This window comes from Ctenopharyngodon idella, chromosome 7, assembly GCF_019924925.1.
Source record: "Ctenopharyngodon idella isolate HZGC_01 chromosome 7, HZGC01, whole genome shotgun sequence".
NCBI lineage: Eukaryota > Metazoa > Chordata > Actinopteri > Cypriniformes > Xenocyprididae > Ctenopharyngodon > Ctenopharyngodon idella.
This window is the reverse complement of record NC_067226.1, coordinates 24,903,020-24,917,630: the sequence shown is the minus strand read 5'-3', so window position 1 is coordinate 24,917,630 and position 14,611 is coordinate 24,903,020. Positions and strand designations below refer to the sequence as shown.

The following is a 14,611-nucleotide window of genomic DNA, read 5'->3' as shown; positions in this document are numbered from 1 at the left end:
ACGTCAAATAACTTGTAATCACGACATCCATCTCTTCATCCATCCATTTTCTGAACCACTTGTCCTATGTAGAGTTTATGCTGCGTTGAACACCCTGGACAGAGGGACAGTCTATCACAGTGAAATCATGACAGAAATCTTTGTCTAATTGTGCAATGGATGTTAAGGTGACAGATAGGTGAAAAGAAAAGTACAGAAGGAAGAGAATTAGTCTCGGTTGTTCGTCCCTCATTTAGAGATGAGCCAGGGAGGACAGTCTTTTCTGTTTTGCTCATGAATAAATATTTGTTGCAGTCCGTTGCCCTTTGTACAATATATAAATCATTATGTCTATGGAAAGTCCCCGTAAAACATGAAAACCCTGTGTGTGTGTGTGTGTGTGTGTGTGTGTGTGTGTGTGTGTGTGTGTGTGTGTGTAGACCAGACAGGCACTTAACCACAAGTTCTCACTGAAGCTCTGCCGAATAGAGTTACAGGGTGTAACCTTAAACTTGCAGGGGAAAGGGGGAATGACTGTGAAAGAAAAAGAGAGGAGGATGGAGGAAAGAAAAAAGCTAGAGAAGTAAACTATTAATAATTAGTCATTTGATCAGGCAACATTTTGGATCTGTATTTTGGCCTGGTTTTCAAAAGTGTGTGTGTGTGTGTTTACTTAGCTATTCTTTAGGGACAGATTGAGCTAAATTGAGAACCTCCAAAACCTCCCTTTGTTGGTTCTCATTTGGACAAATGATTAGTAAATAAATAAAGTCTTCACTATTTTAAAAATGCAAAAGTTTTATGGGTTAGTTTTTAGCAATTGAAACGTATATAAAGCTTATGCAGGTTTATAAAAACAACAGAGGTCTACGGTACTGTATGTCCTTTTTTAGATGGATAAGTAAACTTTAGTGTGTGTGTAACTATATTTGTGAGGACCGGTTTGAGTTTCAGACCATCGGAGTGAGGATGAAGACAGTAAAGTGAAGACATTTTGGCCTGTCCTCACTTTCTGAGAGCCCTTTTTGAGGGTCAAGACCTTCTTTTTGGGATAAGGTTATAATTAGGTTAAGGGTAGGTTTAGGGTAAGGGTTCAGGTCAGGCACTTATTTGTGATGGGTAGGGTTAGGGTAAGAAGCTAGAGATTGCGTTGTGTCAATGAATGTCCTCGCAAAGATAGATGTACAAGAGTGTGTGTGTGTGTTTATCTGTATGTGGGGACGTGGGCAAATTCAGTCCAAAACTGAAGCTCTGAAAGGGCTCAGTCAGCATTGCTCAATAAATGTTCCGCTTACTCTTGAGTCCTCTTAATACCCAGAGCAAAACTCTTCCTAACTGTGAGAACATATTCACACAGACACACACACACACACACACACACACACACACACACACACACACACACACACACACACACACACATTTGATTTACTTAGCTGTCTAAATACAGAACATAGAGTACCATAGACTTCTTTTTATTTTATTTTTAAAGCTAATTATGTTTACTACACATAACTAAAGGTGTGTGAAATTAGAACAATTTTGTCCACAAAGTATTTTTAAGTTAGCCTACATATATTACATGCTACCTTTTAAAATGTATAAGTCTCTTATGCTCTCCAAGGCTGCCTTTGTTTGATTAAAAAGAAATAAACAGTAATATTGTGAAATATTATAGTAATTTAAAATAACTATTCTATTTGAATATTTTAAAATGTAATTTATTCCTGTGATGAAAAAGCTGAATTTTCAGCATGATTACTCCAGTCTTCAGTGTTGCATGATCCTTCAGAAATCATTCTAATATGATGATTTGCTATTGCATAAACATTTTTTATTATCATCAATATTAAAAACAGTTGTACTGCTTAATTTTGTGCAATAGAAAGTTTGATGAATAGAAAGTTTAAAAGAACAGAATTTATTCGAAATGGAAATCTTTTGTAACATTATTAATGCTACTTTTGATCAATTTAATGGGTTCTGGCTGGGGAAAAAGTATTCATTTCTATCTTACTGACCCCAAACAGTTTTGAACTCTAGTGTACATACTGTGCTTAAACATCCTGCTGTCTTTGGGAGGGCAGAAAGAACATTTAGCATTTTTATGATTGTTGCAATCTTTTATTAAATGCGTTGCCTGTCTTTTCTGCTGCATGTGCTAAATGTGCACTAGTCTCAGGGACTGTCTCTCTAGAACAGCCAGGGGTTAAATGTCAAGCCCAAGGGCACAGCAGTGAGCAGACCTGAGATCTCAGATCACTCACTTCACAAGACACCGAATATGCTGTATGTGATAGATGTAATTTAATTTTAGAGGGCTGCATGGAAATATTTAAGATATTTTAATTATATAGTGAGATTATTGCTGCACTATATTATGCTTTATTGTGCATGGAAAGAGAGACATTCAGACTATGGTCTATGTTGCATGTTTCTGCAAAGACGAAAAAGTGGTTAATCCTGAGGAGCGAGAGAGAGAAGGGTACAGATGAGTCAGCAATGTGTGTTTGTTAGTTTAGTGCTCATTGTTGGGTTTTCACTAGGACCTGATGGAAAATGCAGACTTTTTTCACGTTTTCAGTGTTGATTTTGGGGGGAAATCTGCAGCATTCTGTGGCGTCGACTTAAAAAGGCCATATCGCGCTCTTTAACAGTCTTGTTTTTTTTTTATGGGGTCTACTAGAAGTGGTTTTCCTGCTTGAATGTTCAAAAAACACCTTATTTTTCACATATTTTACATTGTTCCAACACCTCTCTTCCCAGTCCAATAAAGTTAGAGCTCTTTAAGAGCGAGTTTGCACTTTTTTCCAATTCTCAAACTGCAACAAAATGTAAAAAAGCATAATAGTTCCTCTTTAAACATGGTCAGATGAGTTCAGCAGACCTATAAGCACTACATTCTTATGAACATTTTGAATATTTATTCAAAGATATTTCAAAAAATGAAATAAATGAGCACTCAAGGGGTGGAGGATATGTAAATCTTTGCTAATGGAGTGCCTCTGATTCATCTCTTTTCACAAGGCTGTCACAAACACACAGATTTTCTTTTACTTAACATTTCCATTATACACACAAAGGCTGACTCAAGACATACTTGCTAGCAATTACACAATCACACTTTCATTAATAAACGCACATTACTTGCAGGACTTTCCTTTTTCTCACTTTCCTAAAGTCATTCATTTACTTATTCTATTGACGTATCCTGTCTCTTTAAGTGTTTGATATGTGATGGACTTCAGCCACATGCTTTCCCTGAGGACATTCTCCATAAAGTGTGTGTGTTGAGCTTTTCACAGCTGTTGTTTCATGTCAATGTTGTAAGACCCGTTTGAATGGCACACACACACTTACACACTCCTGGATAAACATATCATAATGTCACTTGACGCGAAGCTGGTCGGTGATTGACAACCTCATGGACTGAAAATGGAATGTCACTCATATACTATCAGCAGAGGAAAATAAGTGTCACATACTCTCTCACATACAGGCACTCAACACACATAGCTGTCTATACATGCTTTCATAGACAGGAGGCATTACATACTATATGCCAGTATGCTATTTAAGGCCTCTCATCAGCTTTTCTTTTTTTGTCTCTTAAAAAGCATAAACCCATGCTAACACACACTGTAAAATAATTGTAATTTTAACTGGAATCCCATCTAGCAGTGCCTGAAATGTTCACACAGGCACACGCAGTCCGCAGACACTCTCCCCATGCCAAACTACTCGCACTGAACTAATGTATGCTGACCCAGACAGACAGATAAAACATAAAACATGTCACAGACCAGGCACAGAGAGAGGGGGAAGAGAGGGAGAGAGATGGTCCCAGAGGCATTGTTAAATTGATCAGTGTACGGATGGTAGGATACGTGATGAAATGAGAGAGATAGATGGATCTGTGGTCTCATCTCATTATAGCTCTTAGTGCAGGAAATGGCCTTCTACCTGCAGCGCTGCAGCTGTCGTGTCCAAGCTAGTGCTGTCAGCATAAAGTAGTTGTTGTGATTAGAGGTATTGTTTGGTAATATTCTCAACTGAGTAAATGTATAGCAGTATAAGATGATGAAAGAGGGTGAAAAATACATTTGTAACAATTTATATTATTACTATTATTAATACTGTTGTTGTTATTAATTAGGGCTGGGACGATACATCTGTCTCCCGATTCGATAATATCATGATACTTGGGTCCCGATACAATATGTATTATGATTTTTAAGAATTACAATTTTTGTTTGCTTTTTTTAACTCTAGACCATGGGGAAATGTTTAATGATACACATGTACATGATGGTGCAGGTCGTATATCCGTAGTTGTCTCTCTGTCCGCCATTTTTCACTTTCTCATGTCCACTGGTAAGAGATATGACATCTTGTAATACTCAAAGATACAACACATATCGCCCTGCTGAAATAAGAGGTAACTTTCCTCCACCTCATCTATAAGCAATGACTAAAATAAAGCAATTTAAAAAAATCTATTTTAAAATTATATTAAAAAAATTGCGATAGTTCAATCGATTATTTTCCCCCAGCCCTATTATTAATCCATATTATTGTTGTCACATAATTTGATTGTTGATTGATTGATTGATCGTCTCAAAATTGTCTCAGATCATCTTCAAACCGTGCTGGTAAAAATTATTAAAAATATTTTTTGATAAATCCAACCATTCTCGAATAATACATGAATGAATTCGATGAATACCATGCCAAATTGGATGTGAGGCTATATTCCACACAGAATTTCCACACAGTGCCACCTACTGGCAAAAAATTGTCTCTTTTGATTCAGTGCAGCATACCGAGTCAAATGATATCCAATTTTTCCATATTGGCCATTTTTGGTATCGGCCATTTTGAATTTTGTCATAAAATGCTGTATTTTATAAACGCATTAGCGCTTTGTTAGAAAACTCAGTATGTTTTATCAGAACCATGATCTGAAGGTACTCAAAAAGTTTCAGAACAGCGCCACTTTCTGGTCAAAATGTATAATGAAATTTCAAAAACGCTAATAACTTTTGATTAATTTAGCCTATTTTAATAAAACTGGTCTTAATAGATTCTTTGAGCCATATTGAGAACAACGATACCAATTTTTACATATTCGGTCGAACTTGCTGTCTGCCATTTTTAATTTCTTTGAAAACCTACATGTGGCTGAACCCATACTACAAGTGATGTATATGTGATTTTTTTTTTTTTTTTTTTTGAGCCATTTTGACTAAAAATGTCTTTAATTACTCATTGTGCCTTTTTGTGCTTGGTCACTTAATTGCTGCTTGGCAAGTATAGCTATACTTTAAAATGTAACAGTTATCAGAACACAAATTAATCAAATAATCTCTATCGGACACGCAAAAAGTGATAGTGTTTTGCTTTCCTTGCTGAAAAGACTAGCATGACTGGTCACCACCGTATGATGTGTTTTGGATGCTGCATGTTCGCGTATTGATGCTCATCTGATCTCTCCCTTCTTCTCTCTTTCTGATTAAGTGTCTGTGTTCTGGTTGGAACGACTTGTTCTGGAGGGACTAAATATAGCTGTGCTCAGTGAGGAGCAGAGGTGGCGGGGGCAACCTTTTACAATTAGAGCCAAGACTAGAAAATTGAGAGCAACAACGAAAAGGAACATTGGTCAATTTTCGGGTCATCAGTAATAATTTTGTTTTTTCCTTCTTGTCAAAACCTCTTGGTTCATGCAGAGCTTTTATAGTCATTATTTTTTGGGTTGCAACAGTTAAGATGGCACATACTGTAAACATACACAATCTCCTACCCTTTACACTACATTAGATTCTAGATGGCATTGGTTTTATATAGACTGGGTGTGGTAAACGTATGATGTTAAATGTTGTGTAATGTCTCCAATAGTGATAGACCATTATATCAGCCAAGCCGATTAATATATTTGGCAGTCATGAGATTGTCTCCATCTGGCCAATTAACAGATTCTAAAATCTACTGGCATTAAATACGTATATACTCAGTACTGTGGGCTGAATGCAAAATGAGTGCAAAAGTGTAAATAGATACCGGTAGTGCATTAAAGGGTTAGTTCACCCAAAAATGAAAATAATGTCATTTATTACTCACCCTCATGCCGTTCCACACCCGTAAGACCTTCGTTAATCTTCGGAACACAAATTGAGATATTTTTGTTGAAATCCGATGGCTCCGTGAGGCCTACATAGGGAGCAATGACATTTCCTCTCTCAAGATCCATTAATGTACTAAAAACATATTTAAATCAGTTCATGTGAGTACAGTGGCTCAATATTAATATTATAAAGCGACGAGAATATTTTTGGTGCGCCAAAAAAAAAACAAAATAACGACTTATTTAGTGATGGCTGATTTCAAAACGCTGCTTCATGAAGCTTCAGAGCATTATGAATCAGCGTATCGAATCATGATTCGGATCGCGTGTCAAACCGCCAAACTGCTGAAATCACGTGACTTTGGCGCTCCGAACCGCTGATTCATAACGCTCCGAAGCTTCCTGAAGCAGTGTTTGAAATCGGCCGTCACTATATAAGTCGTTATTTTGTTTTTTTTTTGCCGTACCAAAAATATTCTCGTCGCTTTATAATATTAATATTAAGCCACTGTACTCACATGAACTGATTTAAATATGTTTTTAGTACCTTCATGGATCTTGAGAGAGGAAATGTCATTGCTCCCTATGTAGGCCTCACGGAGCCATCGGATTTCAACAAAAATATCTCAATTTGCGTTCCGAAGATTAACGAAGGTCTTACAGGTGTGGAACGGCATGAGGGTGAGTAATAAATGACAGAATTTTCATTTTTGGGTGAACTAACCCTTTAAGGGTAAACGTTTGATCATTTTGTGTGTTCCCTTGAAAACAAAAATAAAAGCCCATTAAAGCTGTACATTTAGGCTTTTCAAATGTTTGGTGTTCCTTCTAAATTAGTTGCAGTCTTTGCTGTTTATCAAAATTACTTTTCACAAATAGCACAATAATGGGTGGAAATGAAAGGATGTTGGTCAGAGGAAAAGGTTGAGACGTTCTCATCTGTGTTTTTATGAATAAAGACAATCAATCTGTTATTCTTCAATGATTGTTTTGTTTATGCCGGAGTCCACATTTGCAGACCAACCGGTGAGGCACACTGCATTGATTAAGTGACTCGAACACGCATATTTTGTCATATGCTTGAATGCATTAAGCCAATATGTGCAATATGGTCTTATTGTAAATCATCATGACATTAAGGGCATTTAACCCTGTACAACTCAATGTACAATGCATGTACAAATAGTTATTTTTATAAGAACAGGTGCATTAGAACATATCTATTGATTTTCTTGCAATGGCACAAATCACTGTCACTGAACAGCGTGTTAAGTAATAAGACCTCTCAGCCAGAATTTGGGTCACCTTGTTCTTAGACTGCAAATTTATTCATGTCAGACCTTAAAATTCACCAGCCTCGATGCATTTTATATTTATACTAGAATAAATATGCTTGGGTAAGGTTGCACTTCATCCAGGATTATTCTTAAAATCCCCTGTTTAATACTAAAACAATAAAACATTTTCATTGCTTGAAATAAAATAAACATTAACTAAAATAAAATCTAAAACTTTTATTTCAGCTAGTTGCCAAGGCAACATTTCTCATTTTTGTTGAGTTTAAAATGACCCTATTATGCTTTTTTGAATATTACCTTTCATGCAGTGTGTAATATAGAGTAAAGTGCACAACAAATAAAGTTATTGTCTCGTAAAAGAAAGAATTGTTTCTGAACTGCCGAAACGAGTCGTCAGTAATTCCAGTCTCACTTCCTGTTACAAACCTACGTAACAATGTAACAAATTTGCATAATGCCATCCTATGTTCTTCATTGGCTGCCCGCGAACAATGGCTACTTTGACCCCGCCCTCAAACACTGTAGTTGTAGCTGAGGCCTGGAAGAGTTTGGTTTGTGTTGTTGAAATGTTGAGAAGATACTGTTTTCAGCGCTGCGAATCCACATTGATGCACTTAAAACGATAAGGACTCGCGCTGGAATTGATATAGAAAAACCGTTGCCATCATTTGTATCACTGTGTATCAAGTGCTGAGGAAGCCTCCGGAGCTGGTAATTGGCATTTCGTTTCTGACACACACTGTAAGTGGTAGACCAATCGCAACAGACTGGGCTGTCTGACCAATCAGAGCAGAGTAGGCTCTCAGAAGGGAGGGGTTTAGACTGAATCTTCAAACGAACCGTTTTCAGACTCTTTGAGAAATGAGGTGATGTGCAGTATATATTATGAAAAAATTGAAGTGTTTTTTGATATTGGATGCATGTAAATCTATTATAGGAGACCTCCAAAATAAAATTAGGAACCTTTAAAACAGCATAATAAGAGCATTTTAAGATGAAGTACTAAAATAACAAAAAAATAAAAACTAAACTTAATCAAAACTAAATAGACATGTTTAAAAAATGATGAAAATGATAAAAGCACATCAAATTTACTAAAACAGAAAATATAAAAATAAAATCTAATTCAAAATATAAACAGTAGTAGTATATCAATGATACTAAAATCGGCTTTGTGCCGAAACGTTGGATAATAAAAAAACTTTTTGCAAGTGAGTGTGCGGTCAGATCTCATATATATAGATTTATTTCTCTTGACCTGCACCTCGGACGGAGTGCGTTTGTCCATGTTTTTTTGATAACTAAAATAACTCTTCCCATGATTTTCATTAGAATGTGCAAATGTTACATCTCATTTCTGTCTTTTTCAGAATGTTGATGCCTCAGCAACGTGGAATTCTGGGAAACTGAATGCCTGCGCTCTCCCGTGCACCTGAATGAACCTGCCAGAGCAGAAATAGAAGAGAGTAAGGTGTGTGCCCAGCCAACTTCGCAAGCACTTTCTAAAGACTATTCCGCAATGATTGGTTGCTGCAATCAAAGGGAACAAGTGCCAAGCAAGACAAGCAACAATCTGTGCTGTCCGGACTCTCAACAGACACGCACAATAACCAATCAGAGAGGAAAAAGAAGACAATGGAGCCAATGACAATGACCTTTGACCTTCAACAGAAGCTTGAACAGCCTGTGTACAGTATTCACAAAAACGATTCAGTGACTCACAATTGTTGAACATATTATATATACACAAAAAGTGCCTCGTTTTCAATTGTAGCTTTCTAAATATAGACTTTCAATTGTTCAGGCATTGACTAATGTGCTTGAAGAGAAAGGTTGCTATTCTTTTACATTGTAAAAGCTGAACTAATACAGAAGGTAAAATTGACTGGAAAAGATGGTCTTACGGCAAGACATCAACAACAGTGATGGCACTGCTTTTGGTGATAATGATGAAGTAATTATGAATCTCATCATGGTGTTCAGCTAACCTAGCATCACCGATGTGTTGATTGACTAGTTCATCACCCTCCCTGTTCCTTGTTTGTTTCTCCACCCTCTTTGCCCCCATGCATTAGTACTTAAGTGCCTGTCTCTTTTCTGCCTCTCTTTTTTCTGCTCTCTTCACAGTAGCGTCCTGAAAGGAACCTGTAACAGACATTTGGCTCAGTGACACTAAGTGTCTATTTTTACTCTAAGGGTGGGGTGCTTCTGTGATGGTGTCCTGCGGTAGCTTACCTCGACTGGCACGCAAGGATGCTAGCTGACCCAATCCACACTGGGCTATACCAATGATAGTCCAGAACAGGGGTGTTTAAAGGATTTAATTTGGAAATCGTTCTCACAAACTGTATCTCAGTGACACCCTTTGCTGGCCAACAGTGGTAAAATAAAAACAGGAGTATTAAAAACATAATTCTCTCCTATGTTTTCTATCCCCTTTTTATTATTGTTATTATTTTTTTTACATTTTATTATGATGAATGTTTTTAAAATATTTTTTATAGGGATAGTTCACCCAAAAATGAAAATTCTGCCATCATTTACTTACCTCATGTCGTTCCAAACCTGTATGACTTTCTTTCTTCTGTGGAACATAAAATAAGATATTTTGAGAAATATCTCAATGTTTTTGTCCGTATAATAGAATTGTAACAAAAACTGCTTGTTCCACAGAAGAAAGAAAGTCATACAGATTTGGAATGACATGAGTAAATGGTCACAGAATTTTCATTTTTGGGTCAACTATTCCTTTAAATAAGGACACACATTCTGCCTTGTCATCAGTCTCTGAAAGATCTCAGGTAGTGTGTGACGGTTGTGTTTGCAACTAGTGTACATAGGCTATATTATGTTTGTTCCTTACTCTTTACTGTTTGCTTGGATACAAAAATAACAATTATTGTTTACTAGATCCAGACTGAGCTGGTCTAACACAGAACAGCCCATAATGCAAATACACACTGAACAGAACCAGTTGCTCCTGTAATCATAAGGGGAATCCCACACAGTATTCATTCAAATCTTATAGGATGATATCCAAATTTAGCTTTGAGTAAATTTCTACGATCAGACTGCAAATTAATCAAGGTCAATTCAAAGAATAATACTGAAACAATACTTGTTTATTCCAATTACATTCAGTACATAGATGTTTCCAATACCACTGAAGTCTTTAAGAGGTTGGTGAAAGGAAAAATATGTGTAGTTCATCCAAAAACTATAATATTTTGAAGAACATTGGGGTCCAAACAACATCAAACCCCACTGACTTTCATTGCAAGGACAAAACAACACTAACACAAATTTCTCAAAATATCCTCTTTTGTGTTTCACTGAAAAAGTGTCATAAAGGTTTGGAACGACGTAAGTAAAGGATAACTATCTGTTTAATTTATCTTACTGACAGAAAAAGGCACCATGTGGAGAGTTTAGATGTTAAAATGATATGGGGACCGTTCACACAGAACGTGTTTTTCCATTTCACTTGTGCTATACTTTTCCATTAGTTTTCAGTGTAAACATGCGCTATACGGACATCTTTAGCTGTTGCGCTTGTGTCTTTTACAGCGTCTCACGCATGACGCGGCATTCTAAAAATGCAGCTCTCAAGTTAAAATAATTTCAGTTTCTAAAAAACCCATCTCTAGACCTTTTTTCATTCTACTGCCCTGCGTCTCGCGTTTTTAACAATGAAATCGCGTTCTGTATGAACCTGCCTTAAGATGATTTTCTACATTTCTACAGGCTTTGCTGCTGTTATAGCCTACTTTGGAAGAAACCTTGGGGTTTTTCACACTTGAAATAGTTAACCCTGGGTCATTCTAAACCCCTGGTAAACGGAATCCTGGGTTATCTTTATTCACGTTTCACACTGCTCATACTATAGCTGGGGTTGACCATTAATCCTGGGTATTCGTTTTACACTGCACATTCCTAAACCCCGGGTCAAAGTCCTTATCTGCATATTTGCGGTGTTAGTGTCACTAACGCAGCACGTGACCTGTTTATATAAACGTCCTCATATTACACATTGCTGACTGTATCAATTTTTTTCTGAGTGAACTTTTCGAACTATAAAGGTAAGAATGATGGTCTCTTCGTCACTCCAATTGTCGCGTTTTCTATTTCAAAGCGTATCTATAAGACCTTATGCGCCAGATAAACAACCGCGCCGCCATCTTTGTAATATTGTCTTTGAACTTCCGTTTTTGCGGTAGCTCTGTACATTTCTATGGCATCGCTGTCAAAGAATATTTAGCTGGTGAAGTGGATTTCCTTGTTGTAGAGTTAATGAAAGTTATCATGAGCATTGTAATGTTTAAAGCAGATGTCTTAACAAATATCAGTAGAACGGGAAGATTTTAAACGAGCAGTTCATTCATAAATACGTAAGATCGCTGTGGAAATACAAACCGGAAGACAAAAGACAACGAGCGCAGCGCTGAAAAGCGGCGGGGCTACATAAGGTCTATAGGTCGGTTGCTAAGCATCTAGTTGTAACATTCTAACACCGCATCGTTTCACACTGTACAAGTTTGGCATCGCAATGCGGAGGTAACACGACAAAAGCGGTGCTAACCCCACATCTAAATTACAAGTGTGAAACGCTCCTTTACCCGGTGTTAAAAGCGGTGTTTAGAACGACGATAACCCGGGGTTAAGCGCAGTGTGAAAAGCCCTCTTGAGAACTATTGTAATGCACTCTGTGTTTGATTCCTGTTGACGACCCTATTAATATATATATATATATATATATATATATATATATATATATATATATAGTATGGATAATAGATATATAAATAATGTATATGATTGCTACAGTCTCATATATGACTGGACATTTGAGAGGCTATGTGATTTCGATCACATGGCACCACAGCTTTGCTTACCCATAGTTTCACTGACATTCATGTATTTATGCAGGACCTACAAACGCTAAACCTTAGGTGTCCCACATTAGGCAGTGTCCCACTTTAGGGCAATTCACCCTATATAAAATGTATATGTAGGCTATACTGTATAAAGGGTAATGTTGAGAATTTCATGCTGCTTCAAAAAAGGGGCAAGCAATGGTTTATATTGTTACTCATGTCTTTCTATTTATGTCTGTTCAACGATGTAACTGAAATCTGGGGCTTTTTGAAAAGTATTGTAAGTATTTGCTATATTTTTTGCTCAATTTCATGAACAGTCAAGTCAAAACAAATTTTAAAAAAAATCACATATAGCAATTATACACTAACGCAAGCACATATTACTTCCTTAATATATTCAACTTCTATCATTCAGCCTCTATTTCACATAATTATGACATTATTTCTCAGAATTTTGACTAATTCTTATAATTGCGGCTTTACTGTATATCTCCCACATCTTTGACTATCTATATCTCTGACAATGATACTCTTTTAAAAATCGCAATTACTTTTTTTATTTTTATTCTGAGGTGGAACTGGCTTCCATAGTATGCGCCCTGTCATGCGTTCACTGTCCTCGAGCGACAGTGTGGTAACAGTATCTCAGGCTATACGTCTATGAATAGCAAGCTGTCTAGCTTTACTCTGAGCTGATACCTACAGTATACAGAGTCTTAAGGGTCATTCCACACATTTTTCATGCACGTTTCACCAGCACAAAAGAGATCTTTATGTGGAAGGTCTGGTTTCAACTTGTTATGCGCACACACTGACATTGGTATAACGCTGGGCGTCTAGGATTGGAAGTGAGGGCACATATTCATGGGTGGCCTATTACCGCAGGAGTACTTGTATTATTCAGAACACACAGTGGCCCTGGGACAGCTCATCTCAAGGTGAATTAAACCTCAAACTCTGCAGCACTGAAAAACACTTGCTATGCAGCAACATTTTATTTTCTTGTGCACATCAGCAGCACATGCAGGAAAAACCTGATGGCCTTTGCACATGATGACACAAACACTCTCACCTACAGGAGAAACACAGCTGTGAAGTTGTGCTCCACCCGTGACCTGGTTGTAATCCAAACGTGTCTGTATTTTTACCGCCTGGTCCCTGGGGTCTGTGGTTCAGCACACGGCTGAAGGCTACAGGGAAAAAATGCATGACTCTTTTGAACTTTTGACATGAAAAGAAGTGACAAAAATGTTGTCGAAAAGCTGAATGTATCAGCAGCTCACAGCCACAGCCATGTATCTGGCAGCAGCAGATAAGTGTGTGTTTGTGGGTGGTTCAGGTATTCCCTACGTTGTAGGGGACAAAATGTCCCCACAAGGATAGAAATACCAGAAATCTTTGATCTTGTGGGATCCCATGACGAAATCAGCTTATAAATCATACTATATCATGTTTTTTACAGTTTGTACAGTATAAAAGATATTATGTTTATGGAAAGTTCCCATAAAAATGGAAAACTGTGCATGTGTATGTTCAGGTAAATCCTAAGTTATATGGAACAAAGATAGCAATATCTGAAATCCTTGACCTTGTGGGGAAATTTTTTTGGTCCAGCTTACAAATCGTACTAAATGATGTTATTTGAAAATGTAAAAATGCAGAAAGTTTTCTGTGATGGGTAGGTTTAGGGGATGGAATATACAGTTTGTACACAGTACAAAGATCATTATGTCTATGAAATGTCCCCATAAAACCCCAATGTGTTTGTGTTTGTTTTAGGGCTCCTTTATAGAGGTAGAAAACTGTTGGGCATTTAACCTTTTAACGGTTAATGATGGTAATGATGGAAAAACATGTTTTTCTCAGTAAATTTAACTCTATGTTTGACTTTTCTCAATATTTTCATTTCACAATGTCATTTTGAAGTAAATTGTGCAACATAATACAAAACTAAACCTGAAGCAAGTTTCAGAAATTATTACAATACCTTATTTAAAGTCAACATGAAACAGAAGTTGCGATATTCTTCACTATAGTCACTATATCCGAGTGAAGGCGGCTTCTCGAAAATGTAGGGTGGGACTTAATTTTGTCCATGGGAAATTGATTGGATGGTTTGATGGTTACGGTTTCCTATTGGTTGATCTCATGTGAGTGACAGGTTGTCCCGCCCTCCCGCCAGTAAACGTCATCAGAGAAGAGAAGAGATGTTGCTGCAAGAAGGAGAAGACGATATTTTGATTAAAGATTATGAGGGTACATGATTTTTTATTTATTTTTTTTAATGATGTGCACGGATAAATCATTTATAATAAATACAGCAATATTCCATAAAA

The 14,611-nt window shown here is 36.9% G+C and overlaps 1 protein-coding gene across 3 annotated transcripts in view; it reads left to right on the top strand.

Annotated features, from left to right (window-relative positions):
• The window catches only part of si:ch73-335l21.1 (insulin receptor substrate 1-B), a 49,556-nt gene extending 39,735 nt beyond the window's left edge, over nt 1–9,821 (top strand). For all 3 annotated transcript variants that reach the window (XM_051900571.1, XM_051900570.1, XM_051900572.1), the window contains one exon: nt 8,769–9,821. Coding sequence is in view for 1 of the 3 variants with exons in the window: in XM_051900572.1 (XP_051756532.1) it covers nt 8,769–8,776 (8 nt within the window). In the remaining 2 variants the exon portion in view is untranslated. The remainder of the gene's footprint in view (nt 1–8,768) is intronic.
• Nucleotides 9,822–14,611: the final 4,790 nt, after the last annotated feature.